The sequence below is a fragment of the Rhea americana genome, unplaced genomic scaffold (assembly GCF_003343005.1).
Source record: "Rhea americana isolate MKP2758 unplaced genomic scaffold, rheAme1 scaffold_69, whole genome shotgun sequence".
NCBI classification, from domain to species: Eukaryota; Metazoa; Chordata; class Aves; order Rheiformes; family Rheidae; genus Rhea; species Rhea americana.
The window spans coordinates 541,538-566,893 of record NW_028186856.1 but is presented as its reverse complement, the minus strand read 5'-3'; the positions used below and the strand labels follow the sequence as shown (position 1 = coordinate 566,893).

The following is a 25,356-nucleotide window of genomic DNA, read 5'->3' as shown; positions in this document are numbered from 1 at the left end:
CTTTTCTGAGGCGAAAAAAAAGCTTTGGATGAGGAGGGAGCAACATCAATTTACACTTCTTGGAATTGTTTTGTAAGCAAGCTTTGACAACACGATCTCTCCTCACAGGAAGAAGAGTATAAGAAATTCCAGCCTTAYTTTTGAAAGGTTATGTCATCATGACGCTCGGTTGCACCATCACAGTGTTGCAAAGAATGCAGAGTCTTACCCAAACATGAAAAGGCTTGGGAGTGACATTATCTTTACTGTACACATGATGTCACCTTAAAAAGTAAAATTATACTTGCAAAACTTAAGATGATGGAAAGTTGGGAAGAGTTGCTATAAATTTAATTTCACCAATCACAGTGGTTCAGATAAGAAGAAATGCATTACCATCACAGTCCTCTTTGCCAGTTCTACCTATAAGTCTGTTCTCTTTTATTTTTAAAGAGGCAAATCACCACACTAATCAGAGCAGACAAATTTTGCACCAGGGCAACATCAGAAAGTGATGTGCAGAGCAGCTGGTATTGCTATTCAGGCTGCTTGCTGGGGCTGCAAAGATCACGCTCCAGGCTGACTGTGCAGGCTGAAGGTGCAGCTGACTGTGGGCAGAGGAGGGAGCTGCCAGTAAGTGCTGGCAGCCAGCTCTGGTGTCAGACTTATGTGAAGTATGAATTAAACAATGTCACTGCTGAGTACATAATTCCCACAATTCTTTTTGCTTTAAGGAGATGAGCACTGCAGATGTGGAGACAGGGACAAAAGTAGCCAGTATTTCCTTGCCTCTTTTTCTCCATGCTAATCAACCATGCTAATGGTGCACTGGCTAATCCTTCTGGCTTCTGAATTAAAAAAAAAAAAAAAAAAGAGAAAACAGAAGATGCTTCTCTTGCGAGTAACTAATGAATCAGCCCTTTTAGTGCATAGCATGCATGACTGCATTGTTAAAATCAGTCTTAATCACTCACTGAGAAAAATGGTAGCTATCATCTCTCACTTTTAGTGATGTTAACTGTAAGCCTCAGCAATTCTGACTCGCAGCCTGTGTGCTATGGCAGGCCCAGATTGGCTACAATAGACTTTTAGCTAGTTATAGGATCCCCCTAGCTTTTATTCCTTGTGTCTGCCTAGTACGCCTATAATTAGGAAAAAAAAATGTTTCTTACTATTGTACTTTTCTAGGATTAGCTGTCTGCAGATGGGTTTGGACTGAATTTCACACCAAAGTTCAAAGAAGAGAAGCATTTTCAGTGGGCTACCAATTTCAACAAAAGAATGGGGTAAAACAATTCCTATTTCCTAGGCTGGAAGACACCTACACTTCGTTTCACCTTTAAAAGTGCTCTGAGACCATCCTCGAGTTCTCCAGTGGTGTTGGACAACCTACACAAACAGCAGTTCATCTTGCTTTACAGGCGTAAGAATCTGCCAGCGGGACATTTGAGTAAGGAGAAAGACATAATAAGAGTAAATAACATGTTTTAAAAGTTCTGACAGCTTTCTGGAAAGAGAGTGAATGGATCTGAGATGAGAAATAAATTCTGTCTTTGACAAGAAATTGCCAAAGGCAGAGCAAATGAAGTGAATAGATAAGTTTCCAATGGTTATGGAAAAAAGAATATGTAGTTGTTTCAAATTTGCATAGATGTATTGATAGAAGTACTCATGTATTAATTGCATTAAAAATACTAGATTGAAAATTTGTTATCAAAGTTCAATGATTTCAACTGTTGGGACACACCAGATTTAAGATAGCCTACACCACCTTAAATYAGCCCTTTTTTGTATGTTTATGTATGATGACACTATAATATAGCTGAATTATTTTATCGTATCCAATTTATTTGGATGGATCAGGGTCACAACTTGTTAATTATTCCATAAACAGATAGGAAGCTATGAGCCCCTCCATGGAAGATGAGTAAGGACACATGAGTGGAAGTGTATTTATCATTATCAATTCTTTCTGTTATTGCCCCTAAATATCCCTTCTTGTTCRGTCTGTGAGGAGGCCTTCACCATATGCACCTTCAGTTCTGACACTGTGTGATATATTGCTGGTCAGCAGATCTCCCACTGTCCCACTACTGTCTTCCAGCTGCTGGAAAATGGAGATAGTTTCTGCCTAGAGCAGACCTTAGGGAGCGGTAGGAAGTAGGGAAAAAAGGCAGCCAAGGAACTACTATTGCTTGTGTAGCTGAAAGCACTTGTATGTTATAAGGCTTCCTCATGTTTGAATGTAGCTGGGAAGAAAGGTGGTGTAAAACAGTGCTGACATGCTGAGTGGTCAGGGTGGGGTGAGTAAACCTGTTTGCCAGGAGATGCCTGAATGCTGGATGTGATATGTCCTAACYTATGCTGTCTGCTAAGCTGAGGTTGGTGACATGGCATCTGAACGAGTTTTTGAATTCCATTCAACAAGGCCGATATTTTGTAATGGAGTGCAAGGCAGGATGTCCTCAGCCTGCTGAAGTCTTCAAAGGAGCCAGGTTCACTCACAGTGCCTAATGGCCTTGTCTTCCTTCCTGGAGCCCTTTTGGGCAGCTCCATCTCTGTTTTCCAGGGAGAAAGGACAGGGAAGGCTCCTTCTGGGACTGGTTTGAAGTAGGATCCACTTGCACACTGCGCAGGGGCAGTTAAGTATTTTCTTCTGCTGCTGTAAAACAGCAGCAATAAAAATATATGTGATCTAATCATTAAATGCAAATTGCCAAGGTCAATGGGCATGAACAGAAAAATATATCTTCAGATAAATGGAACAATAAAACATATCAGATGCTTCAAAAAGGCACTGGTAGCCATCACAYAGAATCTGCCCTTTGAGCTGTGCTGGTAAAAGTGGAAGAGTGAGAATAGCTGAGAGATCCTGTGCTTTGGCAGGGACTCCTAGAACACATTTGCTCCATCTATAGGTCAAAAGATCATATTTTCTTTCAGGTTCTTTCCCTAGTATTGGATAATTGGCTTTCTGTCTCTTGAGCTGCCCTTGCTAGAAAAAGTATTGCAGTCAGCTATAGGTCTTAGAAATATATTTTGGTATATGAAAAGGAAATGAGATTTCTTCTGTGATGGAGTCTCACTCACACAGTAGGTTGCTTGATGGACATGGTCAGTTGATGGAGGCATACTACCACGTGGGGAYGGTCACAGGAATCTATCCTTTCTTTAGCTCAGCTCATAGGACCAGAGATAACTACTATGGAGGAAACACATGTTCCCCGTGGTATTACAAAGAAAGAAAACATGGGGGCATATCTGGGAAGAAGGCTGTGCTAACAATCCTAGCAAATTTGCATTTGGTGGGTACCAGTGAAGAATCAGTGAGAGCAGAGACAAAGAAGGAGTCTTGCTGGAGGGATATCTCTGGAGCAAAGCACAGCAGTCYCAGACACAAGCCTCAGTTGACTCCAGATCATCAGAGATGTTCCAAGCTCTGTGTTGGCCTATGGATGTGGAGAAGTGTTACTAGCAGAGCTGCAAATCCCAGCTGTCCTCTGCATTAAAGGGTCAGCAAAAAATACCAAACAGTAACTGCACAAAGCTCTAGCTTTTTACGTAGTTTTCTCTTGGTAGGAAATAATCTGGCCCTCAGTAAATAAAAAATGGACTGGCCTGTTATATGCATCTGTAAATGTTTTGGCTCTGCAGAGACAGTTATGGTAGCCAGCACTTGTTCTTTGTAAGTGTAAGTAGGGTAGAGGACATGAGGACATCAACATCTTTAGTAACAAGRTGCAATTTGATATTTGTATTCCTGACTCTGACCTCCATTTAAAATCTCTTTAAAACACTTAAAATATATTCCAAGTTAGTAGTTTCTGCTCAAATCTGAGAGTACGTTTTAATGTTTGCTTTTTGTTGCATTCATAAGAACAGTAATAACATCAACAGGTCTTTTATAAACACAAGACTCCCGGATCACTTCAATGGATTGTTTAGTACAGCTGATTGCCCACCACTTCACAAAACTCCTTTCTGTTTCAGGGCCCTTCCTTGCAAACTCCCCATGAAACTGAGATGAGCCTGTATCTAGTATCCTGATATTTAGGATATAGGATCCAGACTCCTGCTAGTGTCCAGCCAAATTTAAACTTAAGATTATATGTATGTCTAGAGGCAGGCATAAATTTTCTTTGAAACCTCAGAGCTGGGCTCCTGCATTGTGCACCCAGTGGAATCACCCTAACTCCCACACTCAACTGGGTCCTCTGCTGCAGCCTCACGTGCCCTGTGGTGAGTACCCACTATCCACCTTCCCATGTGAGCACAGCACCAGACTCCGTTCCTTCTTAAGTGACTCTGATCCTTAATGGGAATCAAAAGTCAGGATGACCAGAAAAGCCCTGTCCAGTCATGAATCACTTGCAATAGTTCTTCTCTTTCCTTAGTGTAGATTGGAATATTGATTTCAAGGCTTCTCAGAGGTCAGCAGTAAAACTCCCTCTGGCCGCAAGGGACCCAAGAGTCCACCCTTCAATATCTGATACTTATCTTCCCTTAAATGCAATTACTTTGAATACTTTCAAGTGAAATGCTGAATGCCTAATGGTTTCCTTTTCTACCTTGGGCCAGGGTATAAAATAGACTTTCTGAAGACGTTGGCCATTGACCTTGTGTAGTTGAGCAGCTGCGATATGATGTAGCGGTAGATGACCCTTACCTCCATTCTAAAGATAAATTCACAATTTTAACCTTACATTTTTGCAATCACACTATCAGACTATGTGATCACGGTATACAGGCTTAAAAGAAAGGATTTTTATGCAAATCAGAATTGTCCAGGAAATTTCAAAATGCTTGAAATTTCTACCAAAAAAGACTTAATTAGTCTGTGTGGGAAATCTCTGTATTTAATCAAAAACCTCTAATATAATAAAATATGCCAGCTTCCAACTGTACACCAGATTGTTTATTTCTTGCTCATCCAAATTACCTGGCAAAGTCATCAAGAGGTTTTGGTGCACTAAAAACATATTCTAGCCAAGTAGTTAAAACACCACTGAGACATTTTRCAGGTTGGATGATTTTATTTTATTTTATTTTTTTGGTAATCTTTAATCCTAAAAAGATGTTTTCTTTCGATGATGAATTTTCTTGCCTATTCGGTTTGTAAATTTTTGAGGCAGAGACTGCCTCATATTATAGACTTCTACAGTATATATACCAAGTTTTGGAAGAGGCATTTCAGTATCATTGTTATGCCAAGCAGTAAATAGGGAGCGAACACTTACTTTCAGTGCATGTGTATCACTGCATTCATGCGAGAGGTCTCAGGAACCATCATTTTCTCTTTCATTGCTCTTTTGCATCAAAAATCTGCCTAATAAAGGACAAGTATAGAAGCCAGGCTTTGGGTCCATGGGTTGGTAAATCTGGCTTGAGGGTGTTTATCAGTAGTTCAGAAAAGTTACCAGCATAAACAGTAAAAAATGCAGGATTGCAAATTCATTCCTCCTAATGAAACATGTTAATGTTGTTGTAAAGCAATTACTTTTTTTCTGGCCAGCTTTAAAATGAGTTTGATGAGTATTTTTCCTTCAGCTAATTTATAGACAACTGAAAGTATTAAACTACTTAAATGCTATGTCTCATATTATTGCTAATTCAGAAGAAAGAGATGTACAGTGGTGCACTCCCATTTGATGCAGGTTAAATTTGTACTATCACTTTTCTCAGTAATTTAAGTATCTAGCATGAATGAAAGGGAAAGTCTCAGTAGCTGAAGTGAATATTGTGAAATATGTAGCATTTAATCATCCCAAATGCAGGGATGTGCATTTGTCATTTTTTCCCTTTATTGATCCACAGTGCCTATTTGTCATAGGCTTTGCCATATACATATTACTGTTCATTTGTAAATTAGAATTTATCTGTGGGACAGTAAGTTTTAGTGTTTTATGAAATTATAAATCTTATCTGCTCTGTATTTACCTGGCCAGGAAAGGAAGATTGTGGATGAAGGGTCCCATTCATGTGTGAACATTTGAAAAAAAGTGCTAACTGAGAGAGATTTTTAATCCTCGTTTGCTCAGCTCCCATGACTCTTCCTCATGTCTAAATCATTACTACACAGTAGTACAAGTTGCTACATAGACAGGTTTGGCTAGTACTGCAAGAAAAGCAAGGGCTAATCAGCAGAGCATTTAACAGTATAATATTGTACAGCCTCAAATTTGCATTTTGGATCCTGAATTTAGTAAATTTCTAACATTAAAATACAACTATTTTTTTGTTGGAAGATTTTGAGATGTTAAATTTATAAGAATAGATACGAATAGCATGATGTGATTACTGCAAATCTGCAGAAGTATTTATTTACTGTTTAAAAAAAGCCTGATAACTTGACTTTATAGTTAAAATTTATCTTCTTTATTTAGCAGCCTCTATTCTGACCACTGAAAAATATTTACTTGAATTGCTGATGCAAGACATGTACACAGTGACTCCTGAAAAAAGCCAACAGTTATTGTGTCTGCTCACAAACAAAGCCATGAACAAATAATGCATTAATATTCAATGAGAGTGAGGATACTGTTTGAATCACCATAGTATAGACTTTTGTATATTTAGAAAGAGCATGCTATTATATTTGGTTAGGCATGTGTTTGAAAGCAATCACAGACTTTCAGCTTTTTTGCAATCATTCAGAAGGGTGATTTATCAAAAACAATGCCCATAGTTCTATTGTTACTACATCTTCAAACGTTGTATGGAAAATTTATCTTATATGTCATCTGTAACTCAGAGAGTCCTTCTAAGATTACTTTAAATCATCAGTAGTACTGGCATCCCCTGCAGTCTGCATAACTATGGGTTCCCATCCTTAATTCTTTTGGAATTATAAGCATTTTGATGAAAAATCTTTGAAAGACCCTAAAAATGCCTGAAATGATGGCAACCAATAAAAAAGCTATACAAGTTCTAGAGCAAGAGAAGTTATATATTAAAGCAAATATCGAAGGGAGCAGTTAAGAAACACCCCCAAAGCATATGTACTTTAAACTACTTGCATTTTATTCTGCAGTGGAATTCGCCAATACCTTTTATTTTTTCCATTTACACATTTTCTGTGTCATTTACTTGACAGTGCCTCARAGACTGTCCAGCAAGAGCTAAAATACCTTTGAAGTACTGGGCTTAGAATGATGATGGTATTACCACAGCTCTTCCGTGTGGAATTTGAAAGTGTTTGTTTTGTGGTAGGCTTTCAACTTTATGTAAAATAATTCCTTAGCTGAAGCATCTGGTGCTCTGCATGACTCAGCAGCAGATCTTCTCTATCTCAGAATGGTTTTATTAATATCAAGCTTATTTTTTACACAAACTCATACATATTTATTATTCAAGCTCTCCTGAGTGCTCCTGGGCTTTCTCTGGTTCCAGTGCACATCTCCCTTTAGCCAGTCCAGCAAAGCTACATGGCACAGACATATAGTGATTCATTCCTGGGGAGGAGGAGATCATTCACTGGGGGATTTTTTTGTTGCAGATAGAGAGGATTCTGTTATTTCTGTCTTGAATGGGGTACCTGGAGGAAGCTGTGCAAATTCTACAGTGTTCAGACCCTGTAACACGAGGTAGAAGTCATCACTTGAGTTTTTGAATTTGATATTAATGCTAACCGTGAAATCTTTTGCACGCACACTTGTTACTCATGTAGGTAACAGTAGTGACTTAAGAGGAGTTTCTTGTAGAAGAGGAGCTGGCAGAGGCTCACCCTTACAGTTGCTCACTGTTACAGGCATCATCATAGTCTCAGCCTGGTTTGAAAGTAGCTGAGAAAATGTGTTCATCCTAACCCACACAAGCAACTGATTCTCTGGCCAACTCTTCCCATATCTCAAAAGAAAAGTTGAAGAGCTGTTATTTTTCTATGTACTGAGAAAGAAAAATTGTTGAGTAGTTCAAATATAGACCATAACCACCTTGTAGGTTTTGCCTAGCTCCTTGAGGAAGCAGTGGTGACCCCTTCTTGTGTCTTTCAACTGCTTCTCCTCCCCTCCCCACCACATACCTTTTGAACTCATTGGCCAGTTTAAGTCTATACTGAAAGAGGCATAGATGTCTGAAAGGTCATTATATATCTATGTGTTCTGGCAAAAATGGTTATTGAGTAGAGGAGAAAGACCCACAAAGATCAGCAGAAAGCTGGTGTATAGATCCTGTAGAGATCTGARCTGACCACAGCGCATACTGTCTCTGGCATAGTGTGGGCCCTAAGTGACCTTGGAGATGGGGAATATGGAGTTATTGGAATGGAGAAGGCAAAGAAATTGTGGTGTATATCTAGATTTCATCTGTTTCACTGCTCATAAAATATTTGGTTATTTCCAGCTAACTGATTACCGAAAATTTTACATCAATAATATTTGACTCTTCTAGAACGCTCTTCATCAGCAAATTTCAAATTCTTTATTCTCACAATACCTTGTAAGTTAAAGAGGTACCAGTACCTCCATTTTTCAGGTGGGGACAGTTGCACAAAAAGTACTTGCTTTAGGCCACAGAGGAGATTTGTGGCTGAGTACAAAATTATATCCAGTCTCTAAAGTCCCAGAAGAGTGCTCAACCCACAGGCTAATCATGGTTTGTTAATACCTGTTCAAACACATCCTAAATATTTCTTTACTAGCTCTGTAACAAATACAAATTTCTGTAGATTGAAATCTCTGGGAAGCCTTTTAATTGTTCTTAATTCATACTTCTGCCAGGGCTGTCGTTTAGCAGGTGTGCCCCATATAAAGAGCCAGGTGGCACGCAGGAAAGGACCAGCAGCTGTCTTCCTTAGTACTGGTGGTCTATATACATCCATTATATGGTGCTGATCCATCTGTGCTCCTAAGCAGCCCTGCCTTCRTTTGGAAATACATTTGTGCCTGAATCTGTACTTCATAAAGCTTGTGAATTTTGTCATAAGCCTTTTTGACTTTGTGTCTTTGTAAGTCTACAAAGATTGAAACAAAACATGGAATTTCTGAGGTTTCCAATCTTTTCCACCTTTTTGGACAATTCACCTCTGTGTGCCACTTTTAAGCTATTTTTTGTTGATGTACTGTGAGTCTCACTGATATCTTCTCACAATCCTCTAACATTTATTTCTCTATGGCATTAGTTGCACCAAGAACTTCTCTTTTCTGAAGTGCTTTCTGCTATTGGCCTCTTCAAGCTTATCGGTGCTGTCTGAAAGAACTGGAAGATTCAGTTGTAGTTTCTTGGCACAATGAAGAAAACGTGATTCAYACTGTACTCTGTGTAAGTTGTTTGCAAATATATTGAGAGACAAGAGAATTGATAGCTGAAATCTTCCTCTTCAAAGTAGTTTTTCCCTCCTAAATTCCCTCCTAACTTTTTCTTTTTACTTTGTCCAGCCATGTTCTTAAAAGAGATTTCCCCAAGCATTTTGATGAAACGCTGCTTTGATTTAGGGACACGCAGTTCCCTAATATTCTGTGGAATACATGCTCATAAATCATTCAGGAAAATTCTAGCTGTATGTTTTCTCTTTTTTTCAGCAATGTTATAACCTACTTCGTACTACTTACCTATGGGTTACAGTTTTGCACTTACTAAAGCTTGCTTCTTTTTCTAATCACAAATCTGTGAACTCTTTATTTAGCAAGGGATCTAAGGAGTGTGGCCAACCCCTCCATTATGATGATCTATCMTTTTAGAATTCAGACCCTAGATGGCAGATTTTTTAAATTGCTGAGGACAGAACTGGAAAAGATGGCTAAAACCTTTATATTGACTCTTGGTCTGCCATTTCATAAATATGCAGGGTACTTACTGTATAAAGATTATAAAGAACTTCAGAGAGCTAAAAATCCACTGTGCTTATCTTGTGTGAAGTGTTTTGAGATTAAAGCCTTCTTTTGATCAATAATTTCCATGTAGTAAGATGTATGATTTCTTGTTTTTTTTTTCTTTTTCACATACAAATTGTGTGTAGAATCCAGTTTTCTCCAGTACCTTAAACATGGGTTTGTTGCAGAAACTTGCATGAAGAAGAGAAAAGGGAGGTTATGGTAAGTTTTAACCTTTGAAAACAGGTGGTTGGCAAGTTCTTAATACCCTTAATCTTTAATCTTATTTTATTATTATTATGTCTGTTCTATGGTTTGGGATGTGGATTTCTAGCATGATATTGCTTTCATCTGCTAGCCATTATGGTTTTTAACACACAAATCCTTTAAACAAAATGCTTTCTCTGTTTAACTTAGATTAATGGAGTTTATCTTACAAACAGACAGCCTCAGAAAAAAACATGGGKAAATTTGAAAACCACTGCCGAAAATATGTTAGCAGGATATAGTAACAGTCAAAAATGTACTTATATACAAAGAAAATGCTAGCAAAAAAMCCCCAGGGGCTTCTGACACCTTTTATAAATAGAAAACTGGGAAAAAAATCTTAAAGAATGGGTTACAAGTGCAGCACATTATGAACTCAAGGAGCTTATGGCAAAGAGATTTTGAGGCCAGGAAATTAACATGATGAAAAACATGATGAAATCCATACAAACATTGATAACATGCAGGAGAGTAGCCCAGTATCTTTGCATGTTTATAGGTCACAAGTACTGCCATATCGCACATTATTTCCCCTGTCATTTTGTGCTAAGTGATGGTGTTTCCTTGTGGCCCTCTGTGATGGCAGAAGGTTACATGGGCACTGTTTCCTGTAAAACACTAGCCAGAAATCATTGCTTTTTTGGACTACATGCATAGAAGTTAAAAAGAAAAAAAAAGGCAAGAATACCTGTTGGAAGCTCTGWGAGGTATTGTATGATATACTGGTGTACGCTGGGCCATTCTGAATACTAGTTATGCTGTTAAAAGAATGATTTCAGATGTCTTCTGAAATAAGGGCCTGCCAGTTTCTGTGGCTAATCACATGCAAGGGGTTGACTTCCATTTAGGTGCGAAGTACCCATTTCCAGCTGGAATGCCTGGGAAAATCTTTGCCGTGAAATGAAAATTAACAGACTCCCATGGCCCTGGACATAAACCATATCCCAACAGCCTGAGATGTCAGGATTTGTGCTGCACTAGCACAGCACATGATATGGATTCACAGACATTACCACATATATAAAGATTAAAAACAAGCAATTCTATGGGTCATGAGACTGCTGAAATCTATTTCTTCCAGATCTCCATCAAAGGGTCATGTCCATTCTTTGGCATTTAAAAAAGGTTGAGACCATACTACAGTCCTTCCTTTACACGGGGAAATTAATAGGGTCTCTTCTTCCCAGCCACCTATTTAATGAAATTTGTAGGAACTTAGTATCTTTGAGCATTATCTGGCTTTGTCATATTTGATTGAAATTGGCCAGTGGATTCAGAAATTTCTGAGGGAATGACAGGTGGACAGGCAGACAGATGCATATGCTAACACAAACATCCACAGAAGTAAAGGATCATACATTTCCTTGCAAAACTAGTCCAAGAAAATCCTGCTCTGACGTAAGATTATGTCATTAGTGTCCTCAAGTTTCCATCGCCATCCTCTGAGCACTCAAAGATGGCTAACTTGGGAGATCAAATATGTGTTGCAAGGATGGGCTGCTTACGCTATCAGATACGGCAAATTCAGCACTCCAGCAGCTCGTCTTTGAGGCTATCAATTGCTCTTGTTGAACTACCTAGTAAAAGTACGAGGTATTGAAATTTGTAGTCATTTGGATTAAATATCTACAGCCTGCCCAGATATCCAAGTAGCTTTTATTGTGTTTTAGGACAAAAAAAAATCCTTAACAGTATTAAAACGCTTAATGACCTTTTGTGTCTTGTCAGCAGACTCTGCAAGCAGGGGTATAATGCCTTGCACCACCTTCATTTTCGGCACGTGTTGGCACACCAGCAAGYGTGCACAGCTCTCTCGCTGCCATGGTACGGTACGGAGCAGGAGAACCCATAAACGCTCTGTCCGGTGGCCAAGCGCTTAATCTTTTCCACGGAAAGARCACACCTGCTAGACCATACTTCCCTTTCACTCGTGTTTACAGTTCCCTTCAAGCTTGGATGGGCACAGAACTGGACCCGAATAACCCTTTTCCTGTCACTGATCCCACGTGCACAACTCAGAAACAAACYGGACTACTGCCACATGGTACACCACATTTTAAAGCTATTTCATAGAGTGTGCACAGAAATGAAAAAAAATCCGGAGGATGTGACCTCAAGAGTTACTACTCGCTGGCTGAAGCTATCGGGGCGCCTGTGCTCCTCATCTGCCCCAGCTGCGGCGCAGATGATAGCCCAAAGCACGCYGCAGTAATCTGCGCGCAAACGCAAAATGTTACTGTACTAGTAAGCAGAAAAGTTTTAAGCTGCTGAATCCTTCTTGTCATGTGCTTGCACTTCCTGCTAAGCCTGGGGACTTCAGAGCGCTTACAAGTGTCAACCTTCACGTGGAAAAAAGGCTTCGGATCCTGGCGGCGCAGCCGGCACTCCGCTACAGCGCTGGCCGTGCTCGGCGCCCTCAGCGGGCCTCTCAGTGCTTGAGGCCCTTTGCCCTGCGCTGAGCAGGCCCGAGCTGCCGCTCCGCACACGGGCTTTGCTCTCCGCCGGCTCCAGCCTTCCGGAGCGCCGCCSGTACCGCAGCAACTCTCCGGCCGCAGGTCCCAGCACCGGCGGCTGCCGGCCGTTTCCTGGCAGAGCGCTGCTTTTTTCGGGCTCTTCACGCAACCCCCGGCGTGCCGAGAGCCCAGGGCGGCAGAACCGCCCTTTCTGCMAACACCTCTCCATGCAGAAACAGAAACGAGATTTAGCTCGGTCAGTTACGGGCARGAAAGTTGGCGGCTCGCCGCCTGCCTCCGCGGGGCGGAGCGGAGCGGAGCGCTGCCCGGCGGCCACCGCCCCGCCTCCGCCCCCGCCGCGGCTGTCACGGGGCGAGCGGGGCCGCGCCGGGCTGCGGCGGGGCCGGGGCGGCGCTGCGCCGCCGCTGCGCCGCGCGGGGCTCCGCGCCTCCTTCCCCTCGGCGTGGCCGCGCCGCCGCCACCATGTTGAGGAGGATTTTGCAGCGGGTAAGCGAGCCACGGAGGCGCCTCCGCTTCCTGGTACCGGCCGGGCCCCTCCCGGCGCCGCGGCGGGAGGGAAGGAGCCGGCGGGGCCGCACGGCCCGCGGCGGGGGCTGCCGTGCAGGCCGTTACGCGGCAGCGGCCCTGGGCCCGGCGGCGCGGGGGGCCCGAGGCCTGCGGGTCGGGTAACGGCCCGCGTGGCCGTTTCTGGGCCGCGCGACGCCTTCACCGAAGGGCGAACTAGCCTGGGGCGGGGTGGGGGGTGGGGAACGCGCTTTTGTTTTATTTATTTGTTTTATTATCTATTTATACGAATATATAAATAAATATATTTATTTTCCCCGTGCGCGTCGTGGGTCGGGTGGCGCGGTGGCGGGAGGCGTCCGCGCTTCGGCGAGGCGTGAGGCAGAGCCCCGCGCCGCCCGCCCCGAGGCCCGACGCCACGCCGAGAGCCTCTGCCTTAAGAACCGGCTTTTCTAGAAGCTCCAGCCGGTTTAAAAAGCTGAGGCGTGACGCTTGCTGGGGGGGGGGGGGAACAAAAACAAACCCCTCCCCTTCCCGCCTTTTGGGAGCCGCGGTTTTCCACGCGAGCCTCGGCGTGTCGCGGGAGGCGCGAGCGGCGCGCGGGCCTCGATGGAGGGCAGGGCGGGACGAGCTGCTACAACGAGAGAAGGAATCGTACGAAGCTGAACGCTGCTAGCTCTTCTGTTGTAGAGCACCTAAATGCACCACGTTTCCAGTTGTTTTTCAGGCACAGATCCTAAACAGATAAAGCATGTCCTTGGTGTATTTAGAAGGTGGTTACAGGGGAAAGCTTCCTTCCTGAAATTGATGGGAAGACATTAACAAGCAGGGAAATTTTCTCAGTACTGATGTAATTAAATATTGCCAGCATTTAACTGGGTGTTTATTGGTACTGAGAAATAACAGGCCTTCAAGGAAMGCTTTTATGATGCAGGAAAATGCTTATGGGCCAGCACCAAAGGAAATCTGACCCTGAATATAAATCAGCTAAACATTTTCTGTAAAAATCTAACCTCAATGTAAAAGTTTTCACACACTAGAAACCACCATCTGAAAACAGTGAAAATTCTAAACAAATAGCTATTCRCCATAGGTTCTTGAAACTTAAAATTACAGAGTTGCAGCAGAACTAATTGCTGGGAAAGCTGAAGGAGATTTCTTAGTGCTCAAGTAGAGGAGAACAACAAATAATAGGGATAGGGGAAGATTCTTAAAGCTATTAGGCATCTGTCTTCTAACTGGTGCAGATAAATGATTTTAGAAATCCACCACTTACAAAACCTAATGCCCTCTTAGTAGCGGTAATGATTGTAAGAACAAACTCATATGTACCTTTCCCACCCTACAATCTGCAGTAGACAAACTGTGGAAAAGACTTCCGATGTGCTTTGGTGTTAAAAGTGGTGTGTAACTTCCTATCTAATTTGTAGGAAGACATGCAAAGTATGTAAGTGTTAAAATCTTTCATATCTCTGAAGCAAGGATTTCAAAGCATAGGAAGCTSCTCTTGCTGTTTTTCTGTGTCCTTAATGCAACTGGTATATAATACATGCAAAAGAATACTTGCTGTCACTGAGACATATTTTCTTACRTATATCTTTGGTTTAATTTTCATTATGAGCATTACTTGATTATATGTAATGTCTATTATATGTAGTGTAACAAAAGGCAAATCCTTATTACATTCCGCTTCCTGTAACTCAGAAAGCAAGGCATCAAGCTAGAAAGGGGGAAGATGAAAGCAGTAAAGATACTGTTTGATACTTATTATTTTATTATTTTTATTTTTATTTTTTTAGTATTCTTCCTACTCAGTAATGACCTTTGTATTTCATCCACAGTTGTAGTTTCAGTTTTGAAAAGTATCCTTTCCATGGCTTTGTATGGCCGATAGTCAAAATACAAAACATTATATACCAGTTACTGCTGAACATGGCTTATTTAGTTTTCGAAGTCAGTGTCTCCATGCCATCTTCAACTGGAACCTCATTTTAGGCACATTCTCTACAAGCTTTTTCTAAGCTCTACTTGTGTTTTTGATGTAACATCTCAAAGAGCCATCTGTATGTTTGCACCATAAAAATCTCTTGTTCAAGCTCTTACCACTTTTCGGTTTTATGGATTGTTCTTTATCTGCTCTAGGGAAAGGTAGTCTTTCCCAGAGTAGATCTGTGAGGAATTCTTGGAGAGACAGTTTTCCTATCCGGGTATTTTGATTTTTATCAGCGTTACATATGTGCATTCTTAGAGAGCTCTCCTTTCTTTATTGCTTCAAACTCGTAAGGCCCTTTGTGGCCTAAATTCCCCCTCTTATTTACTAGTGTTCATTTACTAGTGGCACAGTGACTGTTGCCTCCGCTCTGTTAAGTTAGCCTCTTTGTCTACTTCTTTAAATTTTCAAAATAGCAAAACTTGGGGAGAAAAAAGCATTTTTATGTATGAAGGAAGCATTTTGGTCGCTGGAAAACTAATTATTTTGATCTTCTGAACCTTCCTCTCATCCCTCATATTTTATGGAACAATGAAAGACACATCTGTTGGAACAATGTGCTGTTTGAACTGTTTTTTGTCTTAATTCTTTGTGTTTAACAACTTACCTATAACTATTAGCTGTTGTGCTGTATTTAGATGGAAAGACCATATTGCTCTGTGTTTTTTTAACAATACTTCATATAGTTGATTGCTGGATGAGAATTGTTTTTTGTAATCTTTTCTGTAGCTTAAATAGTACAGTAGCCTTTTCTCTTAGTGCCAGCTCAGAAATTGAGATAAAAATATTTACTCATCTGGGCTGTATTGCATCTCATAACTTGTCTGTATTTTTTTTTTTCACCTTTGTAATTACAGGGTTTGCTAGATAGCGAAGTACATACGACTCTTCATAGCTACAGGATCTGCTTGTGTGGCACTGATGGCATTGTGTAAAAGAAAGATTTTTATCTCCTTGAAGCCAGGAGTCATTTCGTTTTAAGGAGCCATAAAATAGCCATCGTACTTCTAAAGAAATAAATAATACTTCTGTTTTGTATCACGCTATTCTGTTTCTAGTATACCTGTTAAYTAAGTAATAGTGTTGCCTGGTATATTTAATTAGGTTTAAAATGTTTCTAAATGCTTAGAAACTTATATTGAGACCTTGAAAATATGTTGTGTATGAAATATTGGCTTGAAGCATAAAATATATTTTATCTAAACAGAAAACTAATTCTTTTCTCAGAAAGTTTCAGGAGCTGAAGAGGAAAGTTATTTTGAATACACCTGGACTATAAAGTCTCTAAAGAATGTACAAGAGCAAAAGAGAAGGATGAAAAATACACTGAAAGTTGCTTGATAGCAAGGGCTTTGGCTTCTTGCATCTTGTTTGTTGCTTAGGAACTTAGTACTTTTGCACAATAGCACTGATATGTAGTATTAAAATCTCTGCTGGGAAAACTGTAAGTCTATAACACAAGTTCTCAAGGCTTACTTATTTTTCAAAGGTTCAGTATGTTCTGATTTTAAAACTGCTGAAAATTGTATTATAAATTTACTGAGTTTAGCTGTAGATAGATAAATGACTATGCAAAAATGACACTGTAGAGGTCCATATTTGTACTCTGTCATTTCACTGTATTAGGTCAACTCATTCATTATATGATCTTTTATTCCTTTTAAGAAAACAGCTGTAGTCATTGTCTTAGTTCTTGTTAATGATGTTTCTGTATTATTTTAGCTTGCAGTTTTGACAGCACATAAAGAAGAACACTGCGAAGTTTAGCATATTATTTCTGATAGAAATGTATGCTTTTTCAGCAAAGTAGACACATGTATGTCAGACACCTAGAAAACCAATACACTGGGTAACATACTAATTTTGCACCATCAGTCTTCCAACACTCGGTATGCCTTTAGGGTACAATTGTTAATTATGTAAAAGTACATTTATAGAAGCCTGTGTGAAAAGTCACTTTTCACATGTGATTCCTAAGTCTGCTCCTTAGTATAGTCCAGGTATTTATTTGGCAGAGAATGACTAAGGAAGCTGAAAATGGAAAGCACCATTCTTAAACTTTTYTTAGTTCACAAAATCTGGACTATATTTATTGTTGTTGGATATGTATGGTTATAATTTTTATTGAACAGGGTATAACAGTGGTCTAGGAACCTAGCTTAAAAATGCATTCAAAAAGAATTACACCCCAAACTCCTATTTGACTGGTGAARGATATTTTTATTACAATACAGCTTTAAAGATAAGTAAATTACAGTGTGGTCTCAGTCTCCACAATACACTTAAGAATTTGTATTAGTTTTTCTACTTTGGATATGGATGCTATGATGTATTTTTCTTGAAAGGTACTTAATCTTGATCTTGATCTTGAAAGGTACTTAACCACCTCCCTCTTTCCCGCCCTTCTTCCCTGTGCATGTCACCCAATAGAAGATGCCACCTCCTTATAGTAGGCTTTCTRTATCTTACTTGGAACTGTGCTTTCTATTTTAAAGTGAGCACATTGTTTCTGAAAGATTAAAAAGATTTTACGAGGTACTGTTTAATAATTCCTGTCTTGTATTTGCATATTACACATAATAAGACAGGTCATTACAGTGCATTTTAGTGTGATTATAGCATGTCTGAAATGTTTCATAAGGAAAATACTTTAATCAACCCGCATAGTAATAACACTGTACATTAATATAACACCTTTCATCCTGAAGGTTGTAATAATCTACAATTTGTAGTGCTAAAACTAGCACAACTTAATATGCAAATCTCATTGTGAAATGCAGTCAACTCTGGGGTGAAATTTATAGCTGGTTAACAACGTACAGTAGTGTATATAGGAAGTTAAAGTGAAGAAAATATTATTGCTCTTTGTTAATTGTCAAGGAAGATTCCTGGTTTTGGGCTGAAATGATTCACTATACTGAAAACATACTCTTCAGTATTATGAAAGTGGCGGTATATCTACCGTCCATTTTTCTTTCTGCCTGTCTGAATAGACTGCTGAACTGTCTCTTTTTGTCATTGTCTTGKCTATCAATTTTTGTTTGGTTTCTCCCTTCTGCTCTTGCATCTTCCTGTTCCAAAGCCAAATACCTGAAGGAGCATTCTTCAGTTTTTGGAACTTAGGAATGAACTACAGGCTTCCCTTAGTTGTACAGGATTAAAGAAGTGCATATCCATTAATCCTGACACATTCTTCATTTGAGAAGAATTCCATTTCTACTCATGGTCTGTGGCTGCTGGGAMAGATAGGGCCCAGGCTCTGAGGTTTTCCAGAACGTAACTGTCTTCATAGCTAAATGCCATTCTAAAGCCTTTTCATCATGCTCAGACTTCAGAAGTCGTTTTAAAAATTCCTTTCAGTAAGAAATTGATTCTTACATCCTAAAATTTCAACTTCTTTATTGGAGGAAGCTTTGATTCCTGGCTTCTAGTTGCTCCCTTGTGTAGGCATACGTATATATATCTTCTTTGGATTCTTTGTTCTTGCACATAATGGATTCACAAATAGGCCTAATCTCTGGGAGTATGACCATAATTTATGGATTGCATGAAAAGGTACTTTTGAACTTTATAAACTGAAGAAAACTGATTGTAACGTTGGATGCAATATTGTAACTTCTCRTTGGTTCTGTCTTTTTGGGAAGCATGGCAACACCTCACAGGTTTGATATTATTCCTCCTACTGGCTATTCATGCAATCCATGTCTTCATTAATGAAATTACCAAAATTKCAGTTCAGATGCATTATGTGTTTTTGCAGGTCCCTCAGCCTCTCAGGGCTCATAGGGCAGGTGCCTCAGCCSCTGACTGTGTTGGTGACCCTGTGCTGAACTTGCTCCATTTTATTAATATATTTTCTGCAGTGGGGGTTGGGGGTGGGGAGGTAGGCACAACTGGCCACAGTGTCTAGATGTGGTCTCATGAGTGCTGATGGGCAGGGAAAATCACTTCCCATGATCTCTTGGCTCTGCTCCTGGTAGTACAGCCCGAGTTGCTGTTGGTTTTCCTTGCTGTCAGGACACACTGCTGGCTCATGTTTGGCTTGGTGTCAAACACGGCCCCCAGGTCCTTYTSAGCAGAGCTGCTCCACAGCCAGTCAGTCCCCCACGTGTCCAGTTACTATGGGTTCTTCCTTCCCAGGTGCAGGGCTTTGTATTTGTCCTTGTTGAATTTCATAAAGTTTCTGTTGGTCCATTTCACCAGCCTGTCAAAGCTCCTCTGCATGGCAGCCCAGCCCTTGAGCTTGTCAACTGGTTCCCCCAATTTGGCATCATCTGTAAACTTCAGGAGCGGGCGCTTAGTCTTCTCCTCCAGGTCATTGATAAATACACTAAACAGAAGAGTCCTAGGATAGATGCTGTGGTACCTCACTTGTCACTGGTATCCAGGTAGAGTAAAACCCATAAGCCACTACTCACTAAGCCCAACTGTCTGAATAGTTCTTTTACCTATTTAATTGTTCATCCATCCAGACCATAGCATCCCACCTTGGATACAAGAAATGTTGGAGCCAATTGAAAGTCCTTCTAAATTCAGGGTAAATGTCACCCACCACTCTCCCCTCATCCACAAATCTAATCATTTTATCATGGGAGGCAATCAGGTTGGTCAGGTGTGATTTACTGTTGTTAAATCCATGCTGACACCTCCTCCTTCATGTGCCAAGAAACATATTCTGAAAGGAMTCTCTCCATGATTTCCGCAGGAACTGAAGCAAGGCTGAACAGCCAAACATCCTTTGGGCTTTCTCTGGASATGGGTATAACATTTGCCGTTCTCCAGTTATTGGAGACCACCCAGATCGCCACAACTTTTCAGCAGTAGTAGAGAGCGGCTATGTGGTGACACTGGCCAGCTCTCTCAGCACCCTTGCATGTAGYCCATCTGGTCCAGTGAGCCAGCCTGTAGATGTCTGGAGGAAGCAATGACAGATAGCTTAACCAAGAAACTGTAGAGAATCAGAAGTAATAATGCCTTCACACATGCTTGGCTTGTACATTATGCTCTTTGCTTGCACCTTTTTAGCTTCTTATAATACTAACGTGGGGAGCTTGCATCATCGTGCCTATTGCTTCTGTATGTTGTCTAGAAGGAAACTGTATCGTGTTTATACTTTCTTCAGAAATGTGAAAAAGACAAAATTTAAACARCTAAAATAAAAAGATACAGGAGTAGGAAAACCACCATGTGCTGATCATTCARGTGATGACCCCAGGGAAGGTTTGAYRTAAGAAGAGATTTTTCAGTCTCATACTGTTGCTACCACTTGCTAGCTTGCTTCTGTCACCCCTACTTATCACCTTTCGTTAGTCTTCAAAGCCTTTTTAAATTTGAACYGTATCTCACTGGGAATTCAGTCCCTAATTGATAAACCCGACCTTTTTATTACTTATTATTTTTACTTTTTTTTTTTAATTTTGGATAATAATAAAAGGCTGTAATCTTAATGGAAGTTGGGAATAGAAAGCTCTTTACAAAACWCATCAGGAAAATATAATTTGAAAAGAAAAGCTTAGACTTGCAGATGTTTTATAAAAGGTTATTTACTCACTTGTCTGAAAAAATTATTCGTGAAAGAAAATTTTAAAATAAGATTTTGGAGACACCAAGATTTACAAACTAGAGCTATTTACTTCTGTCTCTCTGTGTGTAGATTTAAATCTATAGATTTAAGATTCTGTTTCTTTTAATCCTCTGTATTAAATCCTTCATAACATGAAAAATACTTACAGATAGGCTAAAATACTGTAATAATATTACTTCATCCCATTTTTAATTGTCAGTATGGATTTAGATAATGAGTTTTTTTTAATGAACTAGGAGTGCATATCAGTATTTGAGGCAATTTCTTTACTAATGTTTGCTGTAATAATGCTAACTTTTTTGACATCTGTCAAGAAGTAGAGTTCTAGGGAAGAGTAAGAGAAGGAAAAACAAACTTCATTACAAAGTTAAGTGAAACAAGGGTTATAAACTGGGATCCATCCATCCAGTTTTGAATCAAGTATTATTTCAACTTTATTTGGTTATTTTTTCCAAGTACATAATTTCAAACCAATACTATTGTTCTTATTTCCAACATATTGATAGGAATTTACTTTTATAGGTAGTCTTACTGATTAACATGGTTAAGTTTAATTACAGTCTTCATACTTAATTTTCACATCACAGCCCTAGTGTACCTGCTTAGTTGCTTATTGTATCAGGAGGGTCTCATTCTTTAATTTTCTTTCAAATATTTAAATATTTGTTGAGATTGCAGACARGTTATCAAGAAAGTAATATGATATATGTTTACTGCCTATGAAAGTGTTTAGATTGTAATTTCTGGTGTTTTCCTATTGGATAGAGAGACCTAATTTAACATCAGAGTGAGTGATAGAAGGGTGCAGTTTAGCTTAATTCTTTGTTTTGTGTTGAGTGTTAGTAAGAGGAAGTGAACTGAAGTCCTGGCCTTTGCTTCTGGTATCTGCTTATCATTTGATATATTGATTCTTGGATATAATCTTTAGTTGAAGTGTTGTAGTGGCAATTGCAAATTATGTGTCAACTTTTGTTACTGCTGTGGAGGGAAAATATTTTCACATTTTAGCTAATTTAAAATCAACATTTGCACAGAATAGATACCATGCTTTATTAAATACAGTCTGCATGCATATATTTTTCTCCTTTGTCTTTCAGACTCCAGGCAGAATTGGGTCTCAGAGCTCTGATTCAGATTCATCTGCTGCACCAGGAAATGCCGTGGAYGTGAACAATGAAGGCTCCTCTGAGGTACTGTATGCCAGGGTATGGAACCATAGTATTAAACCTTGGGAACTGTTTCTCTGTTCTTTGAAACTGTTTGGAATTTCTTTTGCTACCCTACCTAAAAACAATTGTATGAAATAAATACTCAAAAGTGCTGTCTTCCAATAGTAGATTATTTAAATATAAAGACAAGCCAAAAGCATAGCTTTTGTTTAGGTTTATCTATTTAAGTAGTCTCAAAGAATCCTTCCTGTAATTATAGARAAGAATTTGAGACAAAACCTTGACATTCCCCCTTAATAAATCTTAGATGAGAGTTTCGGCAAACAAAGTGTAGCATTCCTACTCTGGTAGTCCCTTAAGCTTTTCTTCTGCTAAACCATAATGTACGTTSGAAACCTCCTTCTCCGCCTAAATATGGAATGTGCTGGTTTTTATTCTGGGTCTATGTCTGATCTACCACTTCTAAAATGTATCTGTTTTTTATCTGCTGTATACTTAATCAACAGCATAAATTGTTTTGTTATTTTTGCATCAATCCCATATTACAATGTCTTTGGATTTACAGTGTTGTCAAATATTTGAAAAATGCAGGCTGACTTCACTGGCTGTTGAAGCTATTAGTGCTCATATAGCCTGATTACCTCGCTTGCAAATGTTTCAAGCTTAACATACAAATGCAGTGCAAGGTTAATTACTGCTATTACAGCATTAAAAGGAGCAAAGTGCGCTTTCTTACATTGGGTGAAGTATATGATGGTTCAGGTACCCATGCATCTGTAATACATCATAAGAAAACCTTTCACTCTGCTGTTTGAAATCATAATTGCCTTCCGCCTCTGTGCATCTGTGCTAATTTCTTAGTTAATGAAGGMTTAATACAGTCAGTATAACCAAACTTAATTTCTTGCTGCATATCACCCATGTCACATGTTTGTAAGTCTAAAGCTGTGGTTTTGTATGCATATTTAYGCTGTTCTTGAAGCAAATAAATATTCTTAAGTTGCAGAGTAAAATCTCAGCACTTCTGTAGTTAATTAGTGCATAAGAATATGCAATGAGARATAATTGCTTTTTTCCAAAGTTTGCCTAAAACTACAAGTTCCTGTTAACATGGCCATAATATCACTGATTGTACAGCTGATGTCACAAGGCACATCAGTACTAAGGTAGTAGTATTTYCTTTGTATAAGAAGAACTTGTAAAGTGTTGATGTGCTTGCAMTGTTGTACTATTAGTTTTCTGTATTGCTGAGTTGGAACGTGGACCAGAGGCTGATTGATGTGTCACTTCGGTTGTAACGTGTTAAAAAATAACTTTYAGTTGTCAGTAATTCTACCAGCTGTCTCACTGGTTGCAAGAAAGATATTTTCTTTATAATAGAATTTTTGAAAACTGTTTGAAAATAGTTCTGAGGCTGATGATGATTTCTTACTCTCWGGAGATTCATAGGTTGCAGCATGTAGCTCAAACCTTTCTGTTGGTCTTCCTTTTCCTCTGCAGCTGACCTGAGATGTTCTCTTTCTGAGACCTGTGTCTCCTAAAGCATAGTAGCCAGCCTCTGCAGAGTGTTTGCTTTCCATTATATGTTGTGGTCTCGCTTGTTTCTCTAGTATTACATAAAACCAGAARTTCAATTGACTTATTTTCATTCCAGGCCAGTTTACAACTAGATTTTCCAATTTGTATTGCTGTTAAGATTYAAATGGAGAAAAATTAATAGATCTGTGCAGATTCTCATGTCTTATACGTCCTTGAGGCCTGATTAAAATCAGTCCTGRTAATTGAGAATTGTAGTATAAAACAAAAGGAGAGAGAAGGATTTAATTAAAACTTCAAGTTATTCCTTGCTCAAGGAGAGAGGGAAATGCTATTAAAGTCCCTTCTGTGGCAATGTCAGCATTGTRTATCATGCGCAGACCCGAACCTATAATCGAGTCTAGATGCCTCTGATATTCACTGCACAATCAGACTGAGAAGAAAAMGTTGGAGTCTGTCTTACCTTAGCATTCCAGTGCAACTCCATTTGCAGCGCTAGGGTGCTAGGTGATCTGTTTTTGCAATGAATCCACCAGCATGTATTCTGCTTGTACTTTCGTTAGCGCAAGCTAGCTGCATTGGCTAGACAAGTTGGTCACAGGTAGCCTGATGGGAAGGAGCCTTAGCATGTGCCATAAGGGCAGATGGGGTTGTGTGTAGTCCGCTCTGTCTGCCTCTGTAGGGGTCTGCCAAGTAGCTGCAGGCATCCCACTACCACCAGCATGGGCAGAGTCCCAGAGCACCTTAAGCTCTGCCCGATTTTTTCTGTGTGTTTGGGCATATAGAATGTGTCTTGAAGGTAAAAAGCTGCAGCTCTTCAGGAACTAACTGGACTTCTTGGTAAATTTCAGGTGAGCGTGCTGAGGTTTTTTCTGAAATTTTACAAAGAAAGATGCATCCTTAGTGTTAAATGAGAATGCCAGGCATGCAGTTGCATGAGTACCTAGGCCATGCCTTCTACTGTAAATTTGCTYTCTGATGAAAATTAAAATATCTTTATTCTCCCATGAAAGCTGATTTATGAATCTTTGTGTTAATTTAGAGAGATCGTTTCTGTAATCTCACCAAACCACCCTTGTCTCTATCTTTGAAACATCTGAAAACCCTTATGAGAAACTGCAGGATGGATCTAATGTGATGCCTTATGATGGTCCATTCATGATTTATTGTGTAGCATGTTCCTTTGTCGTATGGAGGAGTACCAAAAATCTRTGGAAAACAAGAAGTAGTGTGCAGCATAGATTTATTTGTTTCATGTTCTTAACAAGTGCTCCTGGTTGTCTCCTCCATGATGCTGACTTATGATTTGAAAAAAATTCTTTCCAAATGGAAGTAACTGCAAACTTTGCTTTCATTGATTATAGAGAAGTTTCAGCGTAAGAATTTGAACATCATATGATTCCAAGCCTGTCTTTTTTTTTTTTTTTTTTTTTTTTTTTTTTTTGTCAGTTTCTTAAAAACAAATATACATTTCACAGGGCTTCATCTGTCCACTATGTATGAAAGTGTGTATAACTCCTACTGATCTGTCTGAACATTACCAGAATGAGCACTCTGGGACAGAAAGGAGAAGACAGGAGCTTCGTGACCTTCCAACTGTTACTGTGGGTCTTGTTTATATTATTTCAATAGCTTTGGTAATGGGCTGCTTTAARTGGGCATACATCTTTTTTTTAATGGCTTGGGTGTCACTTTTCTTAATTGTATTTGTAGTGATTTCTTGCTGAAACATAATTGATCTCTAATGCATGACTAGAAAGTTTACATTCAGCAAAAGAGTTCTTCCGTTGCTAGCTTTCTGGTTTGCGGTTCTCACTGAAATATGTRCGGTGTTGGCAGACCTGCATTCATTGATACAATCTTTTTGAACAACTTTTGCTTCRTTTTCTTGTAAATGAGACAATTACACTGTTTGATACACTCTACCTGATATACTCTAATCAAGTTCAGTATCATAATAAGTGCAGTATCAGCTCTGGTAAGTCCTTTGTGAATTATTATATATTTCAAGCTTTTATTAGCTGACTACTTTTAAAGCAGATTT

General features: G+C 39.6%; 1 protein-coding gene across 3 annotated transcripts in view; it reads left to right on the top strand.

Annotated features, from left to right (window-relative positions):
- Window positions 1-12,872: 12,872 nt before the first annotated feature.
- Window positions 12,873-25,356, top strand: part of EEA1 (early endosome antigen 1) — a 74,560-nt gene continuing 62,076 nt past the window's right edge. For 2 of the 3 annotated variants that reach the window (XM_085321313.1, XM_085321315.1), the window contains exons 1-3: window positions 12,873-13,015; window positions 21,705-21,797; window positions 24,791-24,916. In XM_085321313.1, the coding sequence (XP_085177439.1) occupies window positions 12,992-13,015; window positions 21,705-21,797; window positions 24,791-24,916 (243 nt within the window). In that variant the 5' untranslated portion in view covers window positions 12,873-12,991. The remainder of the gene's footprint in view (window positions 13,016-21,704; window positions 21,798-24,790; window positions 24,917-25,356) is intronic. The other variant, XM_085321314.1, reaches the window with a different exon arrangement.